The following is a 25,961-nucleotide window of genomic DNA, read 5'->3' as shown; positions in this document are numbered from 1 at the left end:
ACTTAAAATAGAAAAATTAGCCGGGCATGGTGGCTGCACCTCTAGTCCCAGCTACCCGGGAGGCTGAGGCAGGAGGATCACCTGAGGCCAGGAGTCTGAGGTTGCAGAGAGCTGTGATGACGCCACTGCCCTCCAGCCGGGGTGACGCAGCGAAGATCTGGTCTCGAAACAAAACAAACAACACAAGGCTGCGTCCATAAGCCGAGATCCCTGACAGGTTCGAAAGCAGCTAACCTCATCGTTTGAGCAGCAGAGCGAAGACAGCTTCGGCATCCTTGCAACGCCAGGAACCTCAGCATCCCATCCTTCCGCCCACCTCGGGACGGACGGACGTCGCCACTCCCCACGCACATACTTCCCAGAGGAGGAGCCCGAGGTTCCGGGAGGTGTAGGGATAAGCCAGGGCGGGCGTCAGAATTCGCACTCAGACCCTCGGGCATCCTCAGCCAGAGCCCCGATGGGCCTTGGGACCTGCTTCTCCTTCCCTCGGGGGGGATGGATGTCCACCCGCCCGGCTGTCGTCTGCTCTGGGCGATTTGTAGGACTCAGCTCGGGTTTGCACCGCCCCTGGCGTGGCCCCCAGCCGGGGTGTCACCTACACGACCTTAGAGGGCTCCTTTCCGAGCTCAAGCCGGGGCCTCTGCAGAGGACAAGGTGCATCCCCAGGCAGGAGCTGGGAGAAAGTGACCAACACGAGAAGGAAGAAGGAATGAGCCCAGGGCGCACCGAGACCCTGGCTATTGCTGCAATTTGAGGTCGAATCCTACAGAGCTGTTTCTCATTTCTGCCTAACTCTGGCAGGCCCCACGTCCCTTTCGTTCCACCCTCTCTGCTGCCAGATGTCCCCTGTGGGCACGTCTTCAAAGAGAACACCACGTCCCACCTTGCTGCCTCCCGCCACCACGGTCCAGCCTGCTCAGGACAGAACCAACAGGAGGCAGCCAGCGTCAGCCTCCTGCATTGCCGAGACATCTCTCCCTCCCTCTCTCTCTCTCCCTCTCTCTCTCTCTCTCTCTCTCTCTCTCTCTCTCTCTCTCTCTCTCTCTCTCTCCTAAGGACACCAGTTCCACTCGAGGAACACCTGTCTCGCAGCCCGGGAATCCAGATTCCAGCCTCCCTGCACCGTTTGCAGATAACTTTCTCCACGGTGCGCCTCTGCGCATCCCAGCAGTGCCAGGCATGCGGTGAGCAGCCACCTTGGAATCTCCTCCAACCCGTGGGCCCGCCGGGCCACTCCCGGGCATTGCCCTGGATAGCCGACAGCCTCCGCGTTGGGGCTCTCTGTCTCCCCGTCCCGGCCTCCCTGAAACGCTATTGCACGATGACTCGGGGCAGAGGCAGTGGAGCCTAGTGCTTGCACGTTCTGCTTGGGTTCAGGGCTCGAGCACGGCAGGGAGAGATTGCAGCAAGCGTGACTCACACGCATGCAGGGCGGTGGCGGTCGCACCCAGGCCTCGTTGCGTAAGCCGGGCGGACTCCAGCCAGCCAGCGTCACGCGACCGGGGGGCTGAGCGGGCTCCAGTCCAGCAGGCAGGGCAGGAAATTGCTGGGGTTGGGGGAGAGGAGGGGGGCCCTGTCCTCAGCAGAGCAGCCACAGCGAATGCAGCAGGTGGACTTGTGCCTTAAAGAGGGTATTGGGGCGGAGGGACCACAGTGCTAACTTTGGCTCCTGGATCTGAGAGTCGAGGTGCTGTCTGTGAGGTAATTACTTGCTCTGGGCTTCTCTCGTCCACAGAGAACATGAACGGGGCATCCGCATGGGAGACCTGCTTCCGATTTGTTTTGCTTTTTCGTTGCAAGCTCAGCGGCTTGTAGTCAGAGCCTCGTGCTATGAGATCTCTAAACTCCAGAGAAGAAAGCAACTTTATTTAGTTCTGGGAGCGTTTTAGGGGTCCCCCCTTTGCTGGCATCCTGGGGAAAAGTGGGTTTAAACGCCTCCCCGTGCTAGAGAGTGGGAGGGTTGAGCCCCCCAAAAACAGCTGTCCCCGGGGGTCTTAAGAGAAAAACCACATTAAGTAGCACTTAGAGGAATTTTGTAACCTCCAGCGACCGAACCCCTCCCGGGGTTTGAATTCCACCCCTGCAAGACTTAAACACGGTTCCCATTGCGGATTTTCTTTCCTTCTCTTCTTAAATTCCACGCATCTATCAGAGCCACAGGCCAACAGGACAAACGGACGGCGGTTTTGCAAAGCGAAGAAATGCAGCATAGCTAGAATCATCAGCCCACAACCGACAAGAAAGTGGGCGCCGACGGGGGACAGTCGCCTCACGCCTGGCCCCCCTATCTCCAGAAACAGACAGCAGAAAGAAACCCACGCCCAAACCTCCACTTCCCCACCATGAATTATTTCCTTCTTTCTATAAGGAGAAAGTCAGCCCTGGGCAGGCTCTGAAAAGAAAGAGGAAAAGGAAAAAAGAAAAAGAAAGAAAAGAAAAGACGCAGGCACTGCCTAAATACGCTGACACCGATTCCAGCGGTCACAGCGGGATTTAGACACCGCTACCTTGCATGCGAGTCTATGGTGCCCATTCCGGGAAGCTCAACCTCAAGATTCAATCCAGACAGGTTTCTTTTTGACTATGCAAACCAATATCCTCTTATCTGTGTCCCCCCGGAGAAACATCTGCCCTGGAAGGCAACTGTTCCCTTTTTCTTTGCAGAAGATTTTTACCTGTTTCCTCTAAAGCGTGGGTCGATTTAAACCAACCCTTCCGGGGTCAGGGGCTGCTGCGGTGGACGCCACTTTGCGAGGCTTGAATCTATTCCCTGGAGGAATCCCACTGAGGAGGCGGCTCTGGGATTTTACATAGCGCAGGGACCCCAAGTGGAGCAGATCTTGACTGCCTTCAAGAAAATCCTAACGTTCCTCTTGGACTCCAGTTCAACAGTTTTTTAACAAAATATATATATGTACAGAAAGCCCAGGCTGGGGACAGGGGCTCCTGCCTGGAATCCCAGAGCTCTGGGAAGCTGAGGAGTTTGGGACCAGGCAGGACAACATAGTAAGACCCATCTATACAAAAAAAAAAAAAATTAGCCAGGTGTGGCGGTACGTGCCTGCAGTCCCAGCTACCTGGAAGGCTGAGGCAGAAGGATCCCTTGAGCTCAGGAGTTCGAGACCAGCCTGAACAAGAGCAAGATGCCATCTCTATCAAAAATAGAAAAATTTAGCCAGGTGTCATGGCACCTGTAGTCCCAGCTACTCGGGAGGCTGAAGCAGGAGGATCTGGGCTTGAGCCCAGGAGTTGGAGGTTGAGGTGAGCTATCATGACACCACTGCTCTCTAGCCTGGGCGACAGAGCAAGACCCTGTCTCGAAAAAAATAAGACCAGCCACAGTGGCTCACGCCTGTAGTCCCAGCATGCTGGCAGGAAAGAGCCCGGGTTTGGGAATTTAGAGAGACAATTCCTTGCCAGCTCTGTCCCTGCCTGGCCCGTGCCCTCCACAACACCCTTCCTTAATCTACACCTCCCTTTCTGCATTGCCAAGGTTGGGATGACCTTCATTCTGTGGAACACGCAGTGTCATGGGAAGGGGTAGGCGAGACAGCGTGGAGAAGGCGCTTTCGAAATCCAGAGGTCTTTTAGCAAGGAGGGATGGGCATGGCCCGAAAGCCGCCCAGATGGTGAGCAGCGATTCTGGAAGTCACCAAGGAAGGGGCTCTTTGGAAGACATGCTTGAAGACAAGAAGCTCATGGAGAAATTGGTCCACACAAGAGCTGTTCTGTCGGTCTGGGGTCTTCTGCCTCAATGCCTTGCAAACCCTGAAAGAACCATCCCACATGTAGGTCCTGCTGGGATCTGAGTCTGCATTGCCCACCATTCCCTGAGGGGTGCTGGTGCTGCTTGCTGGTCTACACACCCCGCTTTGAGGAGTTCGTGATGGGAACAAGGAGAACATCCTTAATCCTTGGGGACAGTGATCGTTATTCCTTGCACCTGCTAGGAGACCCGAACACCTGCCCAGCCAGGACTGCAGGGGCTTCCACCTCAGGAGAACAAGACCCTCGGTTACTGGGCGCAGGGCACTTGCTGCAAGAGAAGAGCCCCATGCAGTCTGTTCTCTAGACAGAACGGCATGCGGAGACCTTGAACCCAGCGTGGGGAGCTCCGAGCATGGAGCCCACAATTATTCCAAGTCGATGCCCCTTGGTCCAGCCTCAGAGGGGCCCAGGGAGGGACTCCAGGAAACACCGAAAAGTGGCAATTCCACTCTTTGCTTGGCATACCCTGGCACGGTCACTTGCCAGCTCCCCAAGGCATCTCGTGTAGGAAGAGGCTTTTGCTCTTTTGCAAAAGGAAAGCATCTTTGGATGAGGCTTAAACAGCCACGGGACAGTGATGCTTCCCAAGGGCGTCCTGCAAGACCCCCAGAGAGGGCGAGTTCAGTCTCAACTCTCCCTAGAGGGCCAGGGGGGTCTCTGCTGTTGTGTCCTGCCCCGAGCTTTAGACACCAGCAGGGCTGCTTCTGGCATCTGGGTGGGGGCTTTGGATTCTCCTTGGGAGATTCAGAAAGGCAGAACAGTCGGTGAGAGGCAGCCCTAGACCAGGGGCTCCCCGAAATTTGAGGCTCGAGAAAACCACAGGAGAACCACTGAAGCACCCCATCACCCCCACTCAAGAAAGGAGACTGGGCCCAGGAATCTGCATTTCCACCCCCGACCCCATTCTGCATCCATACTCTCTCCATTGGTTTCCCACCCGCCTCCCTGGGGCATCAGCATTTTATCTGGGTGATGTCTGAATGCCCTAACAGGGGTGACACACTCACACCAAAAAAAACGAGGGTATTTATCTAATTTTAAGAGAATGTTCTTTGGGTGAAATGCACTATCTTGCTTTTTAAAAAAATAAAATCGATGACTTGTTTGTTGGGAGTCGTTTGAACCCTCAGCAGAATTCACTTTGCAAGAAGAACAAAGTGCTTTGCATGCTCTGACCTCCGCTCTCAAATATTGGGCAATTTCTACAGCAGCTGTCCTCACCCCACAGGAAGCCCCTCCAAGGCTGCAACCCCTGGTAATAGGGAAAATGGAGCAACAAAAACATTGTAATAGTGATGGCTCCATCTCAAGCACGGCATCAGCTGCAGACACGGAAATATCTCCAAGGATACAGGTGCATGGGCCTGGGGGATGCTATCGTGATCTATCCACCATCTATCTATACTTATCTATCTATGTATCCATCTATCCTCCATCCATCTATGTACCCATCGTCTATATATCTATGATAGAGAAGTACGTAGATAGATGATGATGATGATGAAGATAGATAGATGGATGGATGGATGGATGGATGGATGGATGGATGGATAGATGGATGGATGGTTAGATGGATGGATGGATGGATGGATGGATGGATGGATGGATGGATGGATGGATGGATGGTTAGATGGATGGATGGATGGTTGGATGGATGGATGGATAGATGGATGGATGGATGGATGGATGGATGGATGGATGGATGGATGGATGGTTAGATCGATGTATGTATGTATGGATGGATGGATAGATGGATGGATGGTTAGATGGATGAATAGGTAGACTGATATGTAGATAGATGGATGAATAGCTAGATGGATGATAGATGGATAGATAAGTAGATGATGGATAAATCAATAATAGGTGACACATACATATATAGATAATGGTAGATATAGATAGATGGATGGATACATAGATGACAGCAGAAAGGCTGAGAGAGCTTGGAATCCTCCAGTTTCCTTTGAATCTCCTACAAGGTCAACCTCTCAGGCAGTCAGTGTGACAAGATGAAAACTGTGTAGACTGTGATGTGAATTTTCTGTACCCCCTTGGCCAGGCTGTGGGGCCCAGTTGTTCAGTCAAACACCTGTCTGGATGGTGCTAAGAAGGTATTTTGTGGATGCGATGAACATCAACAATGGGTTGATTTTAAGTGAAGGGAATGACCCTCTGCCATGTGGCTAGGCCTCATCCAATCAGCTGGAAGTGTTAAGAGCAAAGACTGGAGTTTCCCAGGGAAGAAGAAATTCTGCTTGAAGACATAGGCATAGAAATCCTACCTGAGTTTCCACCTGCTGGGCTGTTCTACACATTTCAGACCTGCCAGCCCCCAAAACCATGTCACCCAGTTCTTTAGAATAAATATCACTTTCTTGATTGATGAGATGGATAGATAGATGATAGATAGATGATGGATAGATAGGTGATGGATAGATACATAAATAGATGATAGATAAATACATAAGAGAAATAATGGTGTATATATAGATAGATGATGTTAGATATATAAAATGCTAGATGATAAATATAATAGATAATCATATAGATTGATGGATGGATAGATGATGGACAGATAGATAAATTATAGATGATACATGAATACGTAGACAATGATAGAGCTAGAAAGATAGATAGATGAGTGACAGATGGACAGATATAGACAGACAGTCCCTCATGCTAAGGCAAGATTTCTCAAGCTCAGCCCCACTGATGTCTAACATTTGAGGCTGGATCTTTCCTTGAGATGGGTCCATGTTGTGCACTGCAGGGTGTGAAGCAACATCCCTGGCTCCACCCACTCGATGACAGTAGTGACAATCAGAAGTTACAGATATCACCATGTGTCCCTGGGGACCAAGACTATCACTGGTTGACAATGTCTGGACTGTAGCCTTTCTCCCTAGGGGGTGTCACTGTGGGCTGGCACAGGTTGAATCTGGAACTACAGAGTCACCACCCCTTTGGCAAGAATCCGTGAGACTCAGCCTGAGCATATGCCAGATGCCTGGATGCAGAGTCATCATATCTCAAAGGGAGCCCTGATCCCAGCTGGGCGTCACCTGCATTGCTTCCTAATATGCAGGTCTCCCAGGTGCCAAATGCCCCACCCACACCTCCTGAATGAGAATCTCAAAGGGTGGAGATCAGGGTGGTGCTTTTAATGCCAGCTCCCTCCAAGGTGATGTCCTGCACATCAAAGGTTAAGAACCACCGCATTAAATTGCCAGGCAGGTAAATGACCCATGTGTGGCTTTATTTCCATGCCCATGAATTTGTTAGATCAAAGGATGGTTGGCAGAGGGGATGGGGAATGAGGAAGGAGGCGAAAGCAAGAGAAGCTCAACTGAGACACACATGGTGAGGCTGCTGTGCGTTGGAGCCCAGTGCCCCACTGCGGTCCGGCTCAATGCCTTAGGCGAGCATCGCAATTTCCCCACATAGTGATTCTCAAAAGTAGCCCACATAGCCCGAGACAGCCAGGTGCAGCAACTCATGAAAAATACTTGGCACAGCCTCTGACTTATCTTCATGCAACAAGGTTTGGTTTTATCAGCTTTCTCAGGACCAGGTAGGTTCTGGCTCATGTTCCTCCAAGCTTGTCTGGATTCGATTGTGAATACTAATTAATTTAAATACAGTGTGAAGATGGGGCCACCAGATTGTAAAATTCCATTTTTTAAGGACTATAACTGTATTATTATTATCTCATCTTGTACCAACAATTTTATAATTCTAATAATGATTTACATGATGTTAACCACAACAATGCCCATGGTGTCACCCACCCAGTGCAGCTAGAAAGTCAATTTCTTGTTGTTTGTTTGGTTGGTTTTTTTTCATTTGTTTGCTTGTTTTTAGAGATGGGGTGGAGTACAGTGGTGTGATCCTAGCTCATAGCAACCTCAAACTCCTGACTTCAAGCGATCCTCCTGCCTCAGCCTCCCAAGTAGTTGGGACTACAGGCACGTGCCACCACAACTAGCTAATATTTTTATTTTTTGTAAAGATGGGGTCTTGCTATGTTGCAGAGTGTGGTCTCAAACTCCTGGCCTCAAGCGATCCTCCCATCTCAGCCTCCCAAGGCGCTGGGATTACAGACATGAGCCACTGCCCCCAGTCTGGTTGTCTAAAGGCCTTTGTAGCAACCATCCCACCACCCTTGCTGAATGTTTTGGGGATCTCGTGAACTTGTTCCAAATCTCCAGCAGGTGATGGTTGCTGATGTTAGCGGATCGTCCGTATGTTGAACCAATTACCCGGATCTCGGACAAGACACACTCAGCCACTGCGTGCACATCTTAACTTCACAGAAACACCCTGACGCAGACTTCACTTTTTTTTTTTTTTTTTTTTTTTTTGAGACAGAGTCTCGCTTCGTTGCCCAGGCTAGTGTGAGTGCCGTGGCGTCAGCCTAGCTCACAGCAACCTCAAACTCCTGGGCTCCAGCGATCCTTCTGTCTCAGCCTCCCGAGTAGCTGGGACTACAGGCATGCGCCACCATGCCCGGCTAATTTTTTTTTATATATATATCAGTTGGCCAATTAGTTTCTTTCTATTTATAGTAGAGACGGGGTCTCGCTCTTGCTCAGGCTGGTTTTGAACTCCTGACCTTGAGCAATCCACCCGCCTCGGCCTCCCAGAGAGCTAGGATTACAGGCGTGAGCCACCGTGCCCGGCCTCCAGACTTCACTTTTAATTTTTTTTTCATCCCTCCTCAAACCTTAGCCCAGGGTACTTAAATACGGGACAGTTCTGATTTTCGGAACACGGGAGTCAGTCTGAAGCTCGCTGTTCACGGAAGTCTTCCCAGAGGCAGATGAACAAGGGTAGCCTTTCATTGCAAATCCCTCCTCTGCCCTAGTGGATGGTGTCGCCCACCCTGTGCAGCTAGAAAGCAAACTGCAGCTCAGACGCCGGAGCCAGCTGCCTGGGTCTGAATCCTGTCTCTCCACTTCACCACCAGTGTTGTCTCCAGCAAATGATTGAACCGGACAGTGCCTCAGTTTACCCATCTATACAATGCTCTGGCATGGTGCCCCTGTCCCAGGCATGGGGGGGGGCGGGGAATGGCCTAAGTTAAGGCATGCACAGTGTGTAGAAAATGCCCCTGCCCTTAAAAGAACGTAGCAGGGAGGACCTGCAGTGACCAGCTCATTCTTTTCTCTCTTGCAGTACGTTTGCTGAACGAACAACCGAGGTCTCCATAAATTTACAATGAACTGAACAGCTGGCTGAAAGAACTTGACATCCAGTTTCCCATGGAGGATTGAATTAAGACTCTCCTCAACCCAACGATGGGGCCGAGTGCCCACCCTCCCAAGCGGAAAATGCCGTAAGGTGAACTTGGCGTTGGACGCACCTGACCCACCAGGCACTGCGGCTTAGCCTCACCTGCCTCAAACAGCTCAGAACACCTGCATCAGACTACAGCTATCAGACTACAGTCATCTAACACAAAGCCTATTTTATTATAGTAGAGTGCTCAACATCTCATGTGATTTGCTGACCGCTGTACTGAAATTGAAAAACGGAATGATTGTATGGCTTCCCATTGAAGGCATATTTTTTTTCGTACTTTCATTTTTATTTTATTTTTTAACACAAATTTATCTACTGTTTTAATTTCAGAGTATCACAGGAGTACAAACCATTTGGTCACATAAACTGCTTTTGTCCTGTGTCCATCCCCCAGACAGTGTGCATTAGTACCCGTTAGGTGTGAATATACCCATCCCCTCCACCTGCCCGAAACCTGATGAATGTTACTACTATACGTGCACTTAAGTGTTGGTCAGTTAGTTCCAATTTAATGGTGAGTCCATGTGGTGCTTGTTTTTCCATACTTGGGATACTGCACTTAGTAGTGTGGACGGAAAAATCCAAGCCCTGAAATATTGGAAAGAAGTTTATTCTGAGCCAAATTTGAGGACCATGACCCGGAGCCACTCTCAAGAAGCCTTGGAGGCCGGGCGCGGTGGCTCACGCCTGTAATCCTAGCACTCTGGGAGGCCGAGGCGGGTGGATTGCTCAAGGTCAGGAGTTCAAAACCAGCCTGAGCGAGACCCCGTCTCTACCATAAAAATAGAAAGAAATTAATTGGCCAACTAATATATATATATATAAAAATCAGCCGGGCATGGTGGCTTGTGCCTGTAGTCCCAGCTACTTGGGAGGCTGAGGCAGGAGGATGGCTTGAGCCCAGGAGTTTGAGGTTGCTGTGAGCTAGGCTGACGCCACGGCACTCACTCTAGCCTAGGCAAGAAAACGAGACTCTGTCTCAAAAAAAAAAAAAAAAAAAAAAAAAAAAAAAAAAAGAAGCCTTGGGCAAGTGGGCTGGCTGTGGCTGGGTCACAGTTCAGTTTTATACATTTTCAGAGAGACAAGGGTTACAGGCAAAGCCACAAATCGATACAGGAGAGGCATACATTGGTTTGGCCCAAAAAGGTGGGACATCTCAAAGGGGGTGGGGGCTTACAGGTTATAGGTGGGTTTAAAGATTCTTTGGCTGGCAAATGGCTGAGAGAGTCAGACTTTATCTAGAAGACCAGAAAGGATATGCTTATTTTAAGATAAGGGTGTGAGCACTCTGGGAGGTCCAGACAGGAGGACATTTTAAATTTACAATAGGCGCCTGCTAGGGTATTTTAAGATGCTTTAAATTTAAGAATAGGCATCTGCTAGGATGCTTGAGTTAAGACATTTTAAATTTATGATTGGCATCTGCTAGGATGCTTGAGTTAAGACCGGGGCTTCTTATCTTTTAGGTGATGTTAATGCCATACCAGAATCAGGAAGTAAACCACTGCTTCGTTTGGTTAACAAAAGCCGCTTAGTGGGAATTTACTGTTTGTCAGCCTGACCCAGCTGGCCTCCTTAGGAAGGAGTTTTTAGCAAAAGAAAAAAAAAATCAGAGTTCATTCCTCAGTAGAATGGGCTCCAGCTCCATCCAGGATAACACAAGAGGTGCTACATCACCATTGTTTTTTGTGGCTGAGTAGAACTCCATGGTGTACACAGACCACATTTTATGAATCCACTCATGCATTGATGGGCACTTGGGTTGTTTCCACCTCTTTGCAATTGTGAATTGTGCTGCTATAAACAGTCTAGTGCAGGTGTCTTTTATATATATATATATATATAGAATGTGGTTTCTCTTTCACACAAGCATAAAGTAGAAAAAATCATAAACCAACGCATCCTAAGTCAGGAACTGTCTGTGTGCTACGAATTGCAGAGGTTGAGTTGCCCAAGGGGATATGGCTAAGCCTGGGCTCCTACCACAATGAACACGAAGGAGAATGAACGCTTGCAAGTCTTTCTCTGGGAGGGCAGTTTACTGCTGCACATTTCTGCATCTGCTACATCTGCCCTGGGTCAATTTAGGGACCAATAGCTCCCTACAAACAGAAGGTACCGAATGATTTCCACGTGGGCAATGGTGTCTAAGCGAACACAGAATGTCAGAAAAGTCTCACCGCAGATCCTGAGCTCAGAGCACCAAAATCTCACCCGACATCACCTCCACCCATAAACAACCCACTCCTGCATTAATACCATCCAAGTCCTTAAACGGGATAAACAGGAAGTGCCGCTTCAGAAACATCTGAAGGCAATCTTCTCATTCCCAACTGCAGCGACACTTCTCCCTCCTAAGATTCCCCTGAGTGCTCCACCGTCTGAAATCCCAACACTAAAGTGACCAGAGAAACGTAATTGGTGTATGAATCCTATACCTCAAGAGCTCATGATAGTCCTTTAACTAGGTCCTGCCAACGAACAACAACAAACAACAACAACAACAAAAACACCTCCATCCAGGAGTCTGCCAGAGAAAAGCCTGCCAGTTCGCACTGAAGTGTTGAGCGTAAACAACCCAAGACGATTTTAATTTGCAAGAAGGGGCCGTGGGGCATTTGGCGAAAGCCTAGAAAATCCCCCCAGGCAAACCCAGCCTCCAGTGCTCCCAACTCTATGTCGACCGACCGTATGGAAAAACCGTCAGAACGAGTCTTTAAAATCAGAAAGAAATCGTGCAAATCCCCGCACACGCCCTTAACATCATGGCGTAGGAGAGGCCCGTTTTGAACTGCTCGGGGCACGGACATCAAAACTGGGAAACTCGGCAAATATTTAAGAGCTGCTGTTAGCTCACGCCCTGCCTTTCTGGATCTGATCCCCACAGCCCAAGTTGGGGCACCCGCCGGTTCTTCTCTGCTCTCTGCCATCCCTAGCTCTTGGTCTCTTTCCTAACAGCCGTTCGCTTTACAGAAACTCCTTGGGAAGGAGGTGTTTTCTGTTTTTTTTTTTTAAAGCAACACGAGAACAGCCAACGCCCACACAGCGCTCCCTGGAAGCCAAACGCCCCTTACCTCGTGCGTGCATCAGAAAGCACAGGAGCGCCAGACCCGGCAGTCCCCACCGGATCTCCATGTTTCCCTCGCTGACGGATTGCTCTCCAACCGGGCAAGTTGGGGGCCACCCGGCCACCACCCCACCCTCCCGCTGCTGACTTCCGTTCTCCCAGCCTGGAGGGAGCAGAGAGCTGACGTCTCCAAGTGGAAACTATGAACCGAGCGGCCCGTCTCTTTGCCAAAACACAGATGGGCTCCAAGCTGGGACTCCAGACTCGGCAGCCAGGAAGCCGTGGGGCAAGTGGGTGCACGCCCAGCCGGCGGCGACGTTCCCTGGGCGAGCCTCCCTGGGCGGCCCCTGCCAGCCCTCCCACGCCCTCGAAGGAGCGTGGGGAACCGGAGAAGTTACCCAGCGCCAGTGAGCGCCCAGAAGCCGGCACAGGCGCACCGGCTCGGCGACTCCGCCCACTGGGGCCCTGGGAGCCCACAGGTTCACAGGCACCAGCCCCAAACCCAGGTAAGACGGTGCTCACCTGCGGTCCCTCCTAAAACCCCTCCTGCAGGGCGACAATAGTGCAGGGGTGCCCGGAGCTCACGCACAGATGTGGGCGCAGACCTCAGTTGACCTCTTCTCTTCAGCAACCGACAAACTGTGACTTCAAAGCACCTCTCCTTGCCGGTGTATTTTCACAGGTGGTAGAGCAGATTGCCCAAGCAGCCACAGCACAGCCAGAGACGGCAGGTGACACCCGCCGCTTTGTGTCGGAAGCTCCAGACTTGTAAATTTGGGGGGGTCTTCGTTTCCTGCGTGTGCTCAACATGAGACAAGTTCATGCATTCATTCAACAAACATTCTACGCACAACGAGCCGTGTAAGTGCTGGGCTCCAGGCATGCATCGGGGAAGCACAAAGAGAGGTTTGCCGAGAAGAGCGAAACACGAGTATTAGAACCAGTCCCCGGCAGCGTAATGTTCTATGATGTGGGGGACGCACGCTGAGGTCTTGAGGTACCTGGGAGGTTCCGCACTCAGGTTGGTTGCAGAAAAGGCTTTGGCAGAGGGGAGGTGCCTCCACTTTGGTCGTGCCAGGATGGATGAAGGGGCTGGAAGGAACCGAGAGAGTATGTGAGCAGAGGAAGGCGTCGGGTACAGGCGAGACGCAGGAGGGCCACTCTGGGGCCACCTTCAGCAGGTGCCACGGGTATTGTCAACGGCCATCAATTGAATGTTGATTTTTGTCCCTCCAAATGCATGCGTTGAAACCTTACACCGTTGCAATAGGGTGCTACCCTGTTTCCCCGAAAATAAGACAGGGTCTTCTATTTACTTTTCCTCAAGAAGACACCCCAGGGCTTATTCTCAGGGGATGTGTCATTTTCCCCTCAAAGCCTCAGCTTGCAGCACGCACAGGACGGCCGGGACCCGACAGGGGGAGCCCACCTTGTTGGTGGGGCTGCCCGCACCTTTCCGGTCACCTCTGGGATAGTCGCTGTCATGACCACGGGACGGATGAGAAGGGCTGCTCGTGTTCTTTCCCGCTCCTAGACGACACGCACGGGTTGTGCCAACGTGCTGCGTAGCCACGCCCGTCACTAGGGCTGATTTTCATAGCCACGCCCATCACTAGGACTTATTTTCATAGCCACGCCCATCACCAGGGCTGATTTCCATAGCCACGCCCATCACTAGGGCTGATTTTCATAGCCACGCCCGTCACAAGGGCTGATTTTCATAGCCACGCCCATCACTAGGACTTATTTTCATAGCCACGCCCATCACCAGGGCTGATTTCCATAGCCACGCCCATCACTAGGGCTGATTTTTCATAGCCACGCCCATCACCAGGGCTGATTTCCATGGCCACGCCCGTCACTAGGGCTGATTTTCATAGCCACGCCCATCACCAGGGCTGATTTCCATGGCCACGCCCATCACTAGGGCTGATTTTCATAGCCACGCCCGTCACCAGGGCTGATTTTCGGGGTGGGGCTTCTACTGCGCACATGCTTAGACATCCTGCCGGGGCTTGTTTTATGGGTAGGTCTTGTTTTCGGGGGAAACACGGTATTAATATTTGGGGATGGAGGCTTTGGGATATAATTAGAATGAGAGGAGGTCTTGAGGCTGTGGCTTTTATGATGGGGTTAGATGCCTTACAAGAAGACAGAGATACACCAGCGATCTCTCCCTTCCTCTTCACTGCGGCTGCGTGCAAAGCAGGAAGAGCCCTCCCCAGACCCCACCCATGCCGCAGGTGCCTGGACCTCAGCCTCCCAGCCTCCCCTCCATGAGCGGATAAAAGCCTGTTGTTTAAACCCCCGAGGCCACGGTGCTGGTGGAGCAGCCCAGGCAGGCTCAGACACCAACTACGACCAATTCTCCACGCTCCGAGAGACTACCCAGCATCCGCCCTTTTCCTCGGACAGGTCCGGAAAAGACATACGCACTGACATCAATCTGGCAGCATGCCCGGCTCTGCTTCTGGCACCTCAGGAGGTCGACGTCCTGGAAATAATCTTCTCCCCAGTGAAGCAGAACTTCTTCATGGAGAGATTTAGAGGAGAGTTGATCCAAATGCCGTTGCGCTTGGACACAGAGCTCTGTCGCTTTGCGGCCCATCAGAATAGACAGTGCACGGGCGCCAGCGTGGATGGACTGCCTCCCGCTCTGCTTCTGCAGCTCGCCTGCGTTCCAGAGCCAGGTCACGCAGCCCGAGGTCGGTTCTGTCTGTGTCCCGCTTTCGTTCCGTGGCAGAACGAGCAATGCAAAGTGTGTGAGGGAAGGAGAGGAACTCTTGCAAGTTATGTTAGGTCCGCTCCTTCTCCGGCTGGGTTCACCCGAGGGAAGGCAGACGCCCGGGGTCTTACAACCAGGGCTCCTCCGACAAGCGGGAAGGCAAAGAGGGTGAGGCTGGAAACGCAGGAGCGTGGGGTGGGGCCGGCTGCCCTGGCCACTCCCAGATGAGACTCCCTACTCTGGTCCTCTGTTTCTGCCACCACAAGGCCTTGGCCCCACCGAGACTCTGCTGCTTCCCTGATAATCCACTGTCATTTGGACATCTCAAGGTCTTCAGCTCAAATTTACAGGGTCTCTTTTGCCACGAAAGGTAACATATGGACAGGCTGCAGGGACTAGGACTTGGACATCTTTGGGGACATTATTCTGTCTACCACATGGGATTAGGAAGTGGACATCTCTGGGGACATCATTCTGTCTACCACATGGGATGAGGGCGTGGACATCTCTGGGGATGTTATTCTGTCTACCACATGGGATAAGGACGTGGACATCTCTGGGGACATTGTTCTGTCTACCACATGGGATTAGGAAGTGGACATCTCTGGGGACATCATTCTGTCTACCACATGGGATGAGGGCATGGACATCTCTGGGGATGTTATTCTGTCTACCACATGGGATAAGGACGTGGACATCTCTGGGGACATTGTTCTGTCTACCACATGGGATTAGGAAGTGGACATCTCTGGGGACATCATTCTGTCTACCACATGGGTTTAGGATGTGGACATCTCTGGGGACATTATTCTGTCTACCACATGGGATTAGGAAGTGGACATCTTTGGGGACGTTATTCTGTCTCCCACATGGGATTAGGACGTGGACATCTCTGGGGACATTATTCTGCCTACCACATGGGATTAGGATGTGGACATCTCTGGGGACATTATTCTGCCTACCACATGGGATTAGGACGTGGACATCTCTGGGGACATTATTCTGTCTACCACATGGGATTAGGACGTGGACATCTCTGGGGACATCATTCTGTCTACCACATGGGTTTAGGATGTGGACATCTGGGGACATTATTCTGTCCACCACACGGGATTAGGAGGTGGACATCTCTGGGGACATTAGTCTGTCTGCCACATGGGATTAGGACGTGGACATCTTTGGGGACATTATTCTGTCTACCACATGGGATTAGGACGTGGACATCTCTGGGGACATTATTCTGTACACCACATGGGATTAGGAGGTGGACATCTCTGGGGACATTATTCTGTCTACCACATGGGATTAGGACGTGGACATCTCTGGGGACACAAAACATTTTTCTTCTAACACAGAAGTAAGCCCCACCCAGTCTTCAAAACAACAGCTCTCACCGGACTGTTGGTACTACCAGGATATATGTGATATATCTTACGCATCAACGCCGACACTTTGATCTTTGTACTGAATTACATGCACGTATTTTTTCCACGGTTGCTTACATTTTTCTCCTCCAAGGAGGATTTGCACTGGGACAAAATCCTACACTTCTTGAGTAGGATTGGAGATGATCCCTGAGGTCCTTTCCAAAGTGCCTGTCAGTTCTCCTTGATGGGCTGGACTGTACCTGCATGTGGCTTCTAAGTTTGACTCTGGAAGTTTTTACCCTCTGTTTTATTTTGACTCCTTTCTACAAAAAAAAAAAAAAAAAAGGCAAAAATAGATTGCACAAAGAGAAAGCTCATGTATCATTTGAGGCTGAGGCATTTTCCGTAACTAGCGAAAATTGACATTACATTCAAATCGCCGTGGAGATCGGGCCTGAGAGCTGAGCCCAGGGATTAATCCTGTGTTTGCAGGGGCTACTGCTTTTTCCACTGCAGATCTGTGACGGCGTCTCATTAATCCGCCCCTACTTGTGTATGAACCCTCCCAAGCCACCTATCCCAAAGCAGTAGGGAAGAATAATAAATGTGTAAGAAGCTTTGAACTCCTCTGAGAAGTGGAATAAATAAATGCACAAGAAACAGGGCAAACCGTCCTGCGTACGGGTTGTTATGCCACTCGAATTGACATGTTGAGGCTCTAAGCCCCAGTCCTTGGAATGTGACCTTGCTTGGAACGAGGGTCATCGTAAGCGAGACTAAAGATGAGGGCGTCCTGGAATGAGGTGGGCAGTGCTGACCCTTTGACCTCAGCCTTCCAGCCTCCGGACCTGTGAGACAGTGGATTTCCCCTTGTTTGAGCCAGGGGTCCCCAAACTGCAATCATAGCAATTACATAATCGTTGCATTCTGTATTACGATGCAATAATAATAGAGCTAAAGCACACAATAAATGGAACGCGCTTGAATCATCCCAAAACCATCACCCTTCTTTGGTTCGTGGAAAAATAGTCTTCCGTGAAAACCGTCCCTCGTGCCAAAAAGGTTGGGGGCCACCGGTTTAAGACCCTGAGTTTGCGGTACTTTGCAACAGCAGCTTAGCTAGGTCTCCTTTCTGAGGAGTTAAACTGTGTCGCATACACACACAACATTGTGGATGTACTGAATGCTCCTGAACCGTTCGATTTAAAAATGGTTAATTTTAGGATGTCTGAATTTCACCTCCATAGATTAAAAAAAAAAGGTTTCTCAAGCAGCAGAAACTGCTAGGTTAAAACGGTTCGATTCAGGAAATCCTTGCAGATCAAATGAAGGTGCAAAATTTAATTGCTAACATTTCCGTCACATTGTAAGAATTGTAGGGATACTGGCCGGGCGCGGTGGCTCACGCCTGTAACCCTAGCACTCTGGGAGGCCGAGGCGGGAGGATCGTTTGAGCTCAGGAGTTCCAGACCAGTCTGAGCAAGAGGGAGACCCTGTCTCTACTAAAAAAAAAAAAAAACAACAAAAAAGCAGGAAGAAATTAGCTGGACAACTAATATATATATATATATAAGTTTAGCTGGGCATGGTGGTGCATGCTTGTAGTCCCAGCTACTTGGGAGGCTGGGGTAGGAGGATCACTTGAGGCCAGGAGTTTGAAGCCAGCCTGGGCAACACAGTGAGACCCCGTCTCTACTCAAAATAGAAAAAATCAGCCAGGTGTTGTGGTGGCACCTGTAGTTCCAGCTACTCAGGAGGCTGAGGCAGGAGGATTGCTTGAGCCCAGGAGTTTGAGGTTGCTGTGAGCGAGGCTGACGCCACGGCACTCTAGCCCTGGCAACAGAGTGAGACTGTCTCCAAAAAAATAAAAACAAAGAATTTTAGGGATATGAAGACAAGATTCAGTAAGCTTTTCTGTATAAGCCCAGATAGTAAATACGTCCGTCCCTCTTTGCACACAGGGTCCCTCGTGATTATATAAACCGACGGCCGTGTGTCCGTGAGAGCCAAGCAGATGTTATTTATGGACGTTGAAATTGCAGTCTCACCTACTCTTTATGCACCACAAACTATCAAACTGTTCTTTGATTCTTAAAAATCATTTAGACATATAAGCCCATCGTTAGCGTGAGGGATGTACGAACACGGGCAGCGGCCAGGTGTGCAGTTGCGTGGCAGTTTGCGGACGACATCCAAGCCGTGTGGTTCTTAGTGCTGGTGACGTTTGTCTTGCAGAGTGACCCCAAGGCACCAAGTGGCCAGGTCACTTTCCCACAGCCGGATGGCGGTACGAAACGCGGGCTCCAGGGACAGGAGCGGGTTGGGGAAAACACTTCACATCACCTCTCCAAACCTGGGCAGACCAAATGCGGGGGGACTCGCAGAGAAAGCTGAGGGAGGGAGCAAAACAGGTCTTAATTTCCACACCCTTGAGCTCTTAAAAAAGCGAGAATACAGCCCCTTTTCAACACTCATGGGACAAGCTCCCAAAAGTCACAGTTGGACTTCAAAGCGAGCTTTGAGAAACTGTTAAAAAAAAAAAAGAAGAAAGAAAGAAAGAAAAGAAAAAAGACAGACAAGAGTCTGTTCCCAAAATATGGCAATAAAATTGGGAATCGATTTTAAAAGCTAGGGAATTATGCAAAACTATCACGCAGACGTTTTAGAAGCTTTCAACATTGGGTTGACGGGAAACCCAAACCGAAAATGGCAAACATTAGGAAATACCCATGATTACAATGAGGGAATGCCTTGACCACTATTCACAGGAAAACTTAGAGCCCTGTACGTTTAAATACGGAAGAATGAAAATAAACGGAATATTAAACATTCAACTCAAGAAGTCGTGTCTATGGGGACGGCAGGTGGCAAATTATTAATCCCAAGAAAACTGTAGACGGAAGAAACTCACGACTTAACAATTGAGAAATGACAAAGCTAATTCATCTTTTTATAAAAATTATTGGACAAAATGAGAATACGCAAAGTGAAAATAATACGCAAAGTAAAGTAATGACCCCACGACCTAGGACAGGTGGGAAGGTTTTCTGTGTAGTCTTAAAGGATGTTGAAGAATTAGAAGCCAGTCCTTTGTTGAAATCTATGCAGTGGCATTTAAACACCTTAAGGAACCATGCACAATTTTCCAGTGACATCTCTGTGTTTCCGGATACTGCCCCAGGTGGAAGCTCAGTGCAGGCTTGTGGAATAAGTCGCACAAAGTCCTATAGGAGGTGAAGTTTTTCTTTAAGAAGTTACAGATGGGCTCTTTATACTAGCAATCACCTTAGGAAAAACTATGTAACACTAGTATTCGGAAAATTCCTGGAGTGTTTCGTTCTGTCTCCTGTTAGCTCTTAAGTAAATTTCTTTATACCTTCATTCCCACAACCGCTGGACTGTTTTCTTTATACAGAAGTTCCCAAAGAGGAGACGAGCAGTTGTTTTTGCCCGCAACATTTAACGGTCCAACAAGCCACATCATTTAAACTCGGTTTTTCAAAGCATCCACTTCTGATTAAAGTCACCTGTTTAGTTTTGTGTCCCTGTGGAATTAAAACGACCAACAAAGACGAGAGACACCCATCCCCACCCCTAAAAAAAAAAAAAAATGAGCCTCGTTGGCGTATTTCTTAAAAGGATAGATTTATTTGTAAGTGAGCCATAATTTGACATATTTGAAAATGAAAACCATGTTTTTTACTATTCTGCTTTCTGTGGCAGGAGCCATCTCTGTGGATAGTAGAATTACAGCACTTACAAAAGGGCCGATGTTATTCACAGAGTGATTTATAAAAAAAAAAAAAAAACAGATTTTATGTATCTTTTTGTTAATGTAAAGCAAGTCGATGTGCAGAATCGGACCTCAAAGACAATCTTTGGTGATGGCTTTAGGAGGACAGGAACCCCATTCTCCAACCTGTAAGGAGGCGTTTGTTGCTCACTGGGCGAGGTGACCCTGGTGGCATTCAAGAGGTGTTTGCTGAATGAATAAGCAATGCATGGATAAGACAAATAAATGCCAAGGGTTCCCGTGGTTTTTTTCCACCCAGTTTCACAAACTCCAAGTTTTTAGCGGCGTCAAAGTCAGAAGGAATACCTCCAATGCCAAAAGGAGCCAGGCGACTGTGCCCATCCATATCTCGAGAATGCCGGGGGTGTGGGAAGGCGTGGCATGCTCGATATGGCTTGGGGACTGGCCAGGTGCCCCTCCCTGAAGTTCCAGGTGCAGTTTCCGAGGTTAGAAGCAGGGAAGACCTGGAATGCATGACTGACGCCTCCACCCCACCTGTCTCCCCAAGTCCGGGCATTTGTGCCGGAGCTCACAGAGGTGTGTGACACCCCCACCTTTGCTTGGGGAAATGGTCACGTGAAACTCTGCTTCCACAGTGGGCACCAGCCAGGGACGAGGTGAGGCGTCCTGTGAAACTGCCCTTCTCTGCATAACGATTTTAAGAGCTTTAGGCGAGCCTGCCCCTGCCCGTGCCGTGAGGGGCCATACTGGAGACGCCCTCATTTTTCGGCGGAGGTGAGTTAAAGAATGACATGCATCCCATGTGGAATACCAGGGCTTTTATATGCTGTATGAGATTATCCCCAAAGGCCGTGGGGGCCCTCTGCAAGCTGGGGTAGAAAGGCCTGCGCTGGGGGGAGCCCGGCAAGGCAAGGCAGGCAGTCGCTGCCCTGAACAGGGAAACCTCATAATCAATGGCAGGGGAGAGCGCAGTCTTCCGGTGGTTAACTGCGCGCCGTTAGAAAGTGCATAAGGACATCCTCGGCCACAAAGCGGTTTTACCCCCCGTGTTAAACCCAGCTCTCACGCCAAAACAGTTCAACCTGTTTGTAAAAGCTGCACAAACAGCTATACCAAACTTGTGGCGTTAGCCCATATGAAGCCCAGGGGAGTATCTGGTGCTGGAGAGTATCTGGATGCAGGGAGAACCTGGATTCAGAGGGACTGTCTGGATACAGGGAGTATCTGGATACGGGGAGTATCTGGATGGAGGAGAGTATCTGGATGGAGGAGAGTATCTGGATGGAGGAGAGTATCTGGATATGGGGAGTATCTGGATGGAGAAGAGTATCTGGATATGGGGAGTATCTGGATGGAGAAGAGTATCTGGCTATGGGGAGGATTTGGATGGAAGAGAATATCTGGATGGAGGAGAGTATCTGGATGGAGAAGAGTATCTGGATGGAGGAGAGTATCTGGATACGGGGAGTATCTGGATGGAGGAGAGTATCTGGATGGAGGAGAGTATCTGGATGGAGGAGAGTATCTGGATATGGGGAGTATCTGGATGGAGAAGAGTATCTGGATATGGGGAGTATCTGGATGGAGAAGAGTATCTGGATATGGGGAGTATCTGGATGGAGAAGAGTATCTGGATATGGGGAGGATTTGGATGGAAGAGAATATCTGGATGGAGGAGAGTATCTGGATGGAGAAGAGTATCTGGATGGAGGAGAGTATCTGGATACGGGGAGTATCTGGATGGAGGAGAGTATCTGGATGGAGGAGAGTATCTGGATGGAGGAGAGTATCTGGATGGAGGAGAGTATCTGGATATGGGGAGTATCTGGATGGAGAAGAGTATCTGGATATGGGGAGTATCTGGATGGAGAAGAGTATCTGGATATGGGGAGTATCTGGATGGAGAAGAGTATCTGGCTATGGGGAGGATTTGGATGGAAGAGAATATCTGGATGGAGGAGAGTATCTGGATGGAGGAGAGTATCTGGATGGAGAAGAGTATCTGGATATGGGGAGTATCTGGATGGAGAAGAGTATCTGGATATGGGGAGTATCTGACTATGGGGAGTATCTGGATGGAGAAGAGTATCTGGATAGAAGAGAGTATCTGGATATGGGGAGTATCTGGATGGAGAAGAGTATCTGGATATGGGGAGTATCTGGATGGAGAAGAGTATCTGGATATGGGGAGTATCTGGATGGAGAAGAGTATCTGGATGGAAGAGAGTATCTGACTATGGGGAGTATCTGGATGGAGAAGAGTATCTGGATGGAGAAGAGTATCTGGATGGAAGAGAGTATCTGACTATGGGGAGTATCTGGATGGAAGAGAATATGTGGATGGAGAAGAGTATCTGGATGGAGGAGAGTATCTGGATGGAGAAGAGTATCTGGATGGAGGAGAGTATCTGGATGGAGAAGAGTATCTGGATGGAGAAGAGTATCTGGATGGAGGAGAGTATCTGGATGGAAGAGAGTATCTGACTATGGGGAGTATCTGGATGGAGAAGAGTATCTGGATGGAAGAGAGTATCTGACTATGGGGAGTATCTGGATGGAGGAGAGTATCTGGATGGAGAAGAGTATCTGGATGGAGGAGAGTATCTGGATGGAGAAGAGTATCTGGATGGAGAAGAGTATCTGGATGGAGGAGAGTATCTGGATGGAAGAGAGTATCTGACTATGGGGAGTATCTGGATGGAGAAGAGTATCTGGATGGAAGAGAGTATCTGACTATGGGGAGTATCTGGATGGAGGAGAGTATCTGGATGGAGAAGAGTATCTGGATGGAGGAGAGTATCTGGATGGAGAAGAGTATCTGGATGGAGAAGAGTATCTGGATATGGGGAGTATCTGGATGGAGAAGAGTATCTGATATGGGGAGTATCTGGATGGAGGAGAGTATCTGGATGGAGGAGAGTATCTGGATGGAGAAGAGTATCTGGATGGAGGAGAGTATCTGGATGGAGGAGAGTATGTGGATGGAGAAGAGTATCTGGATGTAGAGGAGTATCTGTCCCCATGTGGCAGGACAACTGTAAAAAAGAAAGGGTCCAAAGCAAAAATCTCAGAAATGGAGAACCAGCTCTTAGGTTGGTAACGCGTCTTGGAGCCCCAGGAAAGGGAACTCAAAGCGCTCCCCACTAATTTCTGCAGCCTTTTTCAAAATACATGCCCGGGGCAAAGCATTTATGTAAAAAAAAAAAAAAAAAAAAAAAGTATGTGGTTTCTAAATTTGTTTTTCTTTTCCTGATATGAAAAAATATATGTCCTCGCAAATGAAAGAGGTCTTAAGGAGAAGCGACGGAAGGCTTACCTTCTATTTAATAGTAATAATAATAATAATGATAAAAAAGGTCAATGCTGTCGTGGAAGTCTCAGACGTGTTCAAGGCACACGCCATTTGTGAACGGCCGAGGGTTTGGGGTCGGGGCACCTTGGCGGGGCTGATATTTGAGTTACGGGGGGGGGACTTGGTCACGGTCAGGCTTTCACATCACACGGGACACCCCCCGCAAGGGCCGTGGAGAGCGCGGCGCGAGTCCCCACCGGGAGGTCAAGCTCATCGTTAGTAAACACGGTCTGCCCAGAGGTGACAGGCAAAGCGCATCTGGAGATTAACACGGAGAACCTACAAAAGGCCTCGCCCTCTCTGCCCGCCGCGGGCAGGTGTCCTTTCTGGGAGGAGCTTCGGGCAGGTGTTAGGGTCCTGTCGCCGGCGGCCGGGCTGCTTCCCCCGACTATCACCTTCTATTTCTCCAGGAGAGTGTGCTGAACTGTAAACGGCAGAGAGAAACGAGAGTCATTTCCGGTTCCACAAACAGACCCACGGGGACAAGCTTCCTGGAGTGAGCACGCTCCATTTCCGTATCAGATAACTCAGCTCAAAACTCACCGCCAAGAAAAGCAAAACCCCAAATCAAAAACAAAAAAAACAAAAAACAACTCAGTAAATTTCACTGAACGATCCCGTACACAGCTAGAAAGAAATGGTTACCGCGGGAAACCGGGAAAGACAACGAAAGAAGGCACTCTCTATCAAAGACTTCTCGGAGACAACAACAGATGTCTACGATGCACGGAATTTCAGAATAAATTTTCTAAACGAAATGATGTGGTATCTGAGATTAATCTACAGGGAAGCGGGGCTGAGATTTTCCGCTTCATTCACGTGAAGTTTTAGAACTTTTTATTTCACGCGTGACAGTCCTAAAACTATATTTTGGAGGGAGAAGGTGGGATTTGGATAGGAGGATTAAGGACGGTGAGATTTCCCCTCGGAATTTGCTGGCGGGAAGAACAAACCCATTGCTGAGATGGGGCCCTGCCGGTAGATAAATACCAGCGTGTTGGCCATGCGGCAGGACGACTTCACCATGCAAGGTAACACGGGTTAAAAAAAAAAAAATCTCCCTTCTAGATTGAAGACAGTCGCTCCTTTTAAACATAGTTCCTGGATTTGAAGAGAGACCCTCAACTAGACCTGAACTTTCCATATACATCTCTAGTTTTTTTTTTTTTAATTCAAAACAGTTTAGAAAATTGCATTACAAACTCATGTCAATGACACAGCAGTCGGATAAAATAAACGTCCCCTCTCTTGGGGAAACAGGTAGCTTGGCACCTTGCAAATAAATAAAACACGTAAAGAAATGTAGTTTTTAAAATCAATACTGTGTTCAGGAGAGATGCAGGCATATTTAGGTCTTCTATGAAATCTCCAACCCTGAGGACTTTATATGTCATCTCCCATTTGAATCCCCTTGAAAGCAACTAGACATTAAAGGAACACCTTAACGCAGGAAATCCAACATTGGAGGGTGTAGGAAAGACACGCTAACCCTAACCCTAACCCTTAACGCTAATCCTAACCCTTAATCCTTAATGCTAACTCTTAATGATAACCCTAACCACAACCCTTGACCATTATAACCCTAACTGTAACCTTGATCCTAAACCCTTAACCCAAGCCCTAACCCGTAACCATTAACGATAACCCGAACCTTTAATCCTAAAAATTAACTCTTAATGATAACCCTAACCCTAACCCTTAAACCTTCTACCCCTAACCATTAACCCTAACCCTAACCCTGATCCTAAACCCTTAACCCTAGTCTTAACCCTAACCCTGATCCTAAACCCTTAACCCTAGTCTAAACCCTTAGCCCTAACCCTAACCCTAACCCTTAACCCTAACCCTAACCCTAACCCTAACCCTTAACCCTAACCCTAACCCTTAGCCCTAACCCTAACCCTAACCCTTAGCCCTAACCCTAACCCTAACCCTAACCCTAACCCTTAACCCTTAACCCTAACCCTAACCCTAACCCTAACCCTGACGCCGGGTGCATAGGCAAAAGGAACACAAGGGAAACGCTCCCCGTCCACCCCGTGCTTACCAGCCGGCTCCGCGTTGGTGTTCCGGTGGTTCTGCAGGTCCACCTCGCCTTGTTCCGCTGGAAGCGAGAGAAAAAGACCCGGAGAAGCTCAGTACGGCAGACGCCACCCCCCGTGGAGTGCACACAGAGCACATTCCGGGGTTCCCAAGGCTGACGCTCCTAGCTCTGTCTGGGGCCAGAGGTCTCCACCCTGAAACCCAGGGCCCTCCGTGGACCCCTCGTGGATCCCAGCGCTCATGAGCGAGGACTTGCTGGGGCTCTTTCCACGGGCGGCCCAAGGATTGAGAGAACCCAGCTTTTGTTTCTCTCTATTTTAACGGTTGCACGTGGAGATCCCTCTCTTACTAAACGATGCCGTCTCTGTGAACACAAGATGCTCACTTCCGTCTGCCTGCCCTCCAAGCTCATCAAAAAAATAAATAGTAACGATCCATGAAGGCAATCTCCGCAGACTGGCATCTTTTCAGCACCTAGAACTGAAAAGGGGATGTGCTTTTTCCTCTTCCACCCTGAATCTAGCATCGTGCCAGGAAGTGGAGTTGGAGGAGGAGGAGGAGGAGGAGAGGGATGGAGTTTCGGA

At 49.5% G+C, this 25,961-nt stretch overlaps 2 protein-coding genes across 5 annotated transcripts in view; both read right to left on the bottom strand.

Moving 5' to 3' along the window:
- The window catches only part of XG (Xg glycoprotein (Xg blood group)), a 43,843-nt gene extending 31,399 nt beyond the window's left edge, over positions 1 to 12,444 (bottom strand). The window contains exon 1 of one of the 4 annotated variants that reach the window (XM_075999585.1): positions 12,144 to 12,444. In XM_075999585.1, the coding sequence (XP_075855700.1) occupies positions 12,144 to 12,204 (61 nt within the window). In that variant the 5' untranslated portion in view covers positions 12,205 to 12,444. The remainder of the gene's footprint in view (positions 1 to 12,143) is intronic. The other 3 variants (XM_075999584.1, XM_075999583.1, XM_075999582.1) reach the window with 3 other exon arrangements.
- Positions 12,445 to 19,854: 7,410 nt separating this feature from the next.
- CD99 (CD99 molecule (Xg blood group)) overlaps positions 19,855 to 25,961 on the bottom strand; it is a 48,692-nt gene continuing 42,585 nt past the window's right edge. The window contains exons 9-10 of the mRNA XM_075999217.1: positions 25,382 to 25,438; positions 19,855 to 23,758 (exon numbers count right to left, since the gene is read on the bottom strand). Of these exons, the coding sequence (XP_075855332.1) occupies positions 23,733 to 23,758; positions 25,382 to 25,438 (83 nt within the window). The 3' untranslated portion in view covers positions 19,855 to 23,732. The remainder of the gene's footprint in view (positions 23,759 to 25,381; positions 25,439 to 25,961) is intronic.

Source organism: Microcebus murinus, chromosome X (genome assembly GCF_040939455.1).
Source record: "Microcebus murinus isolate Inina chromosome X, M.murinus_Inina_mat1.0, whole genome shotgun sequence".
Taxonomy (NCBI): Eukaryota; Metazoa; Chordata; class Mammalia; order Primates; family Cheirogaleidae; genus Microcebus; species Microcebus murinus.
Note: the sequence above shows the minus strand (reverse complement) of the source record. Positions and strands in the feature narration are given on the sequence as shown.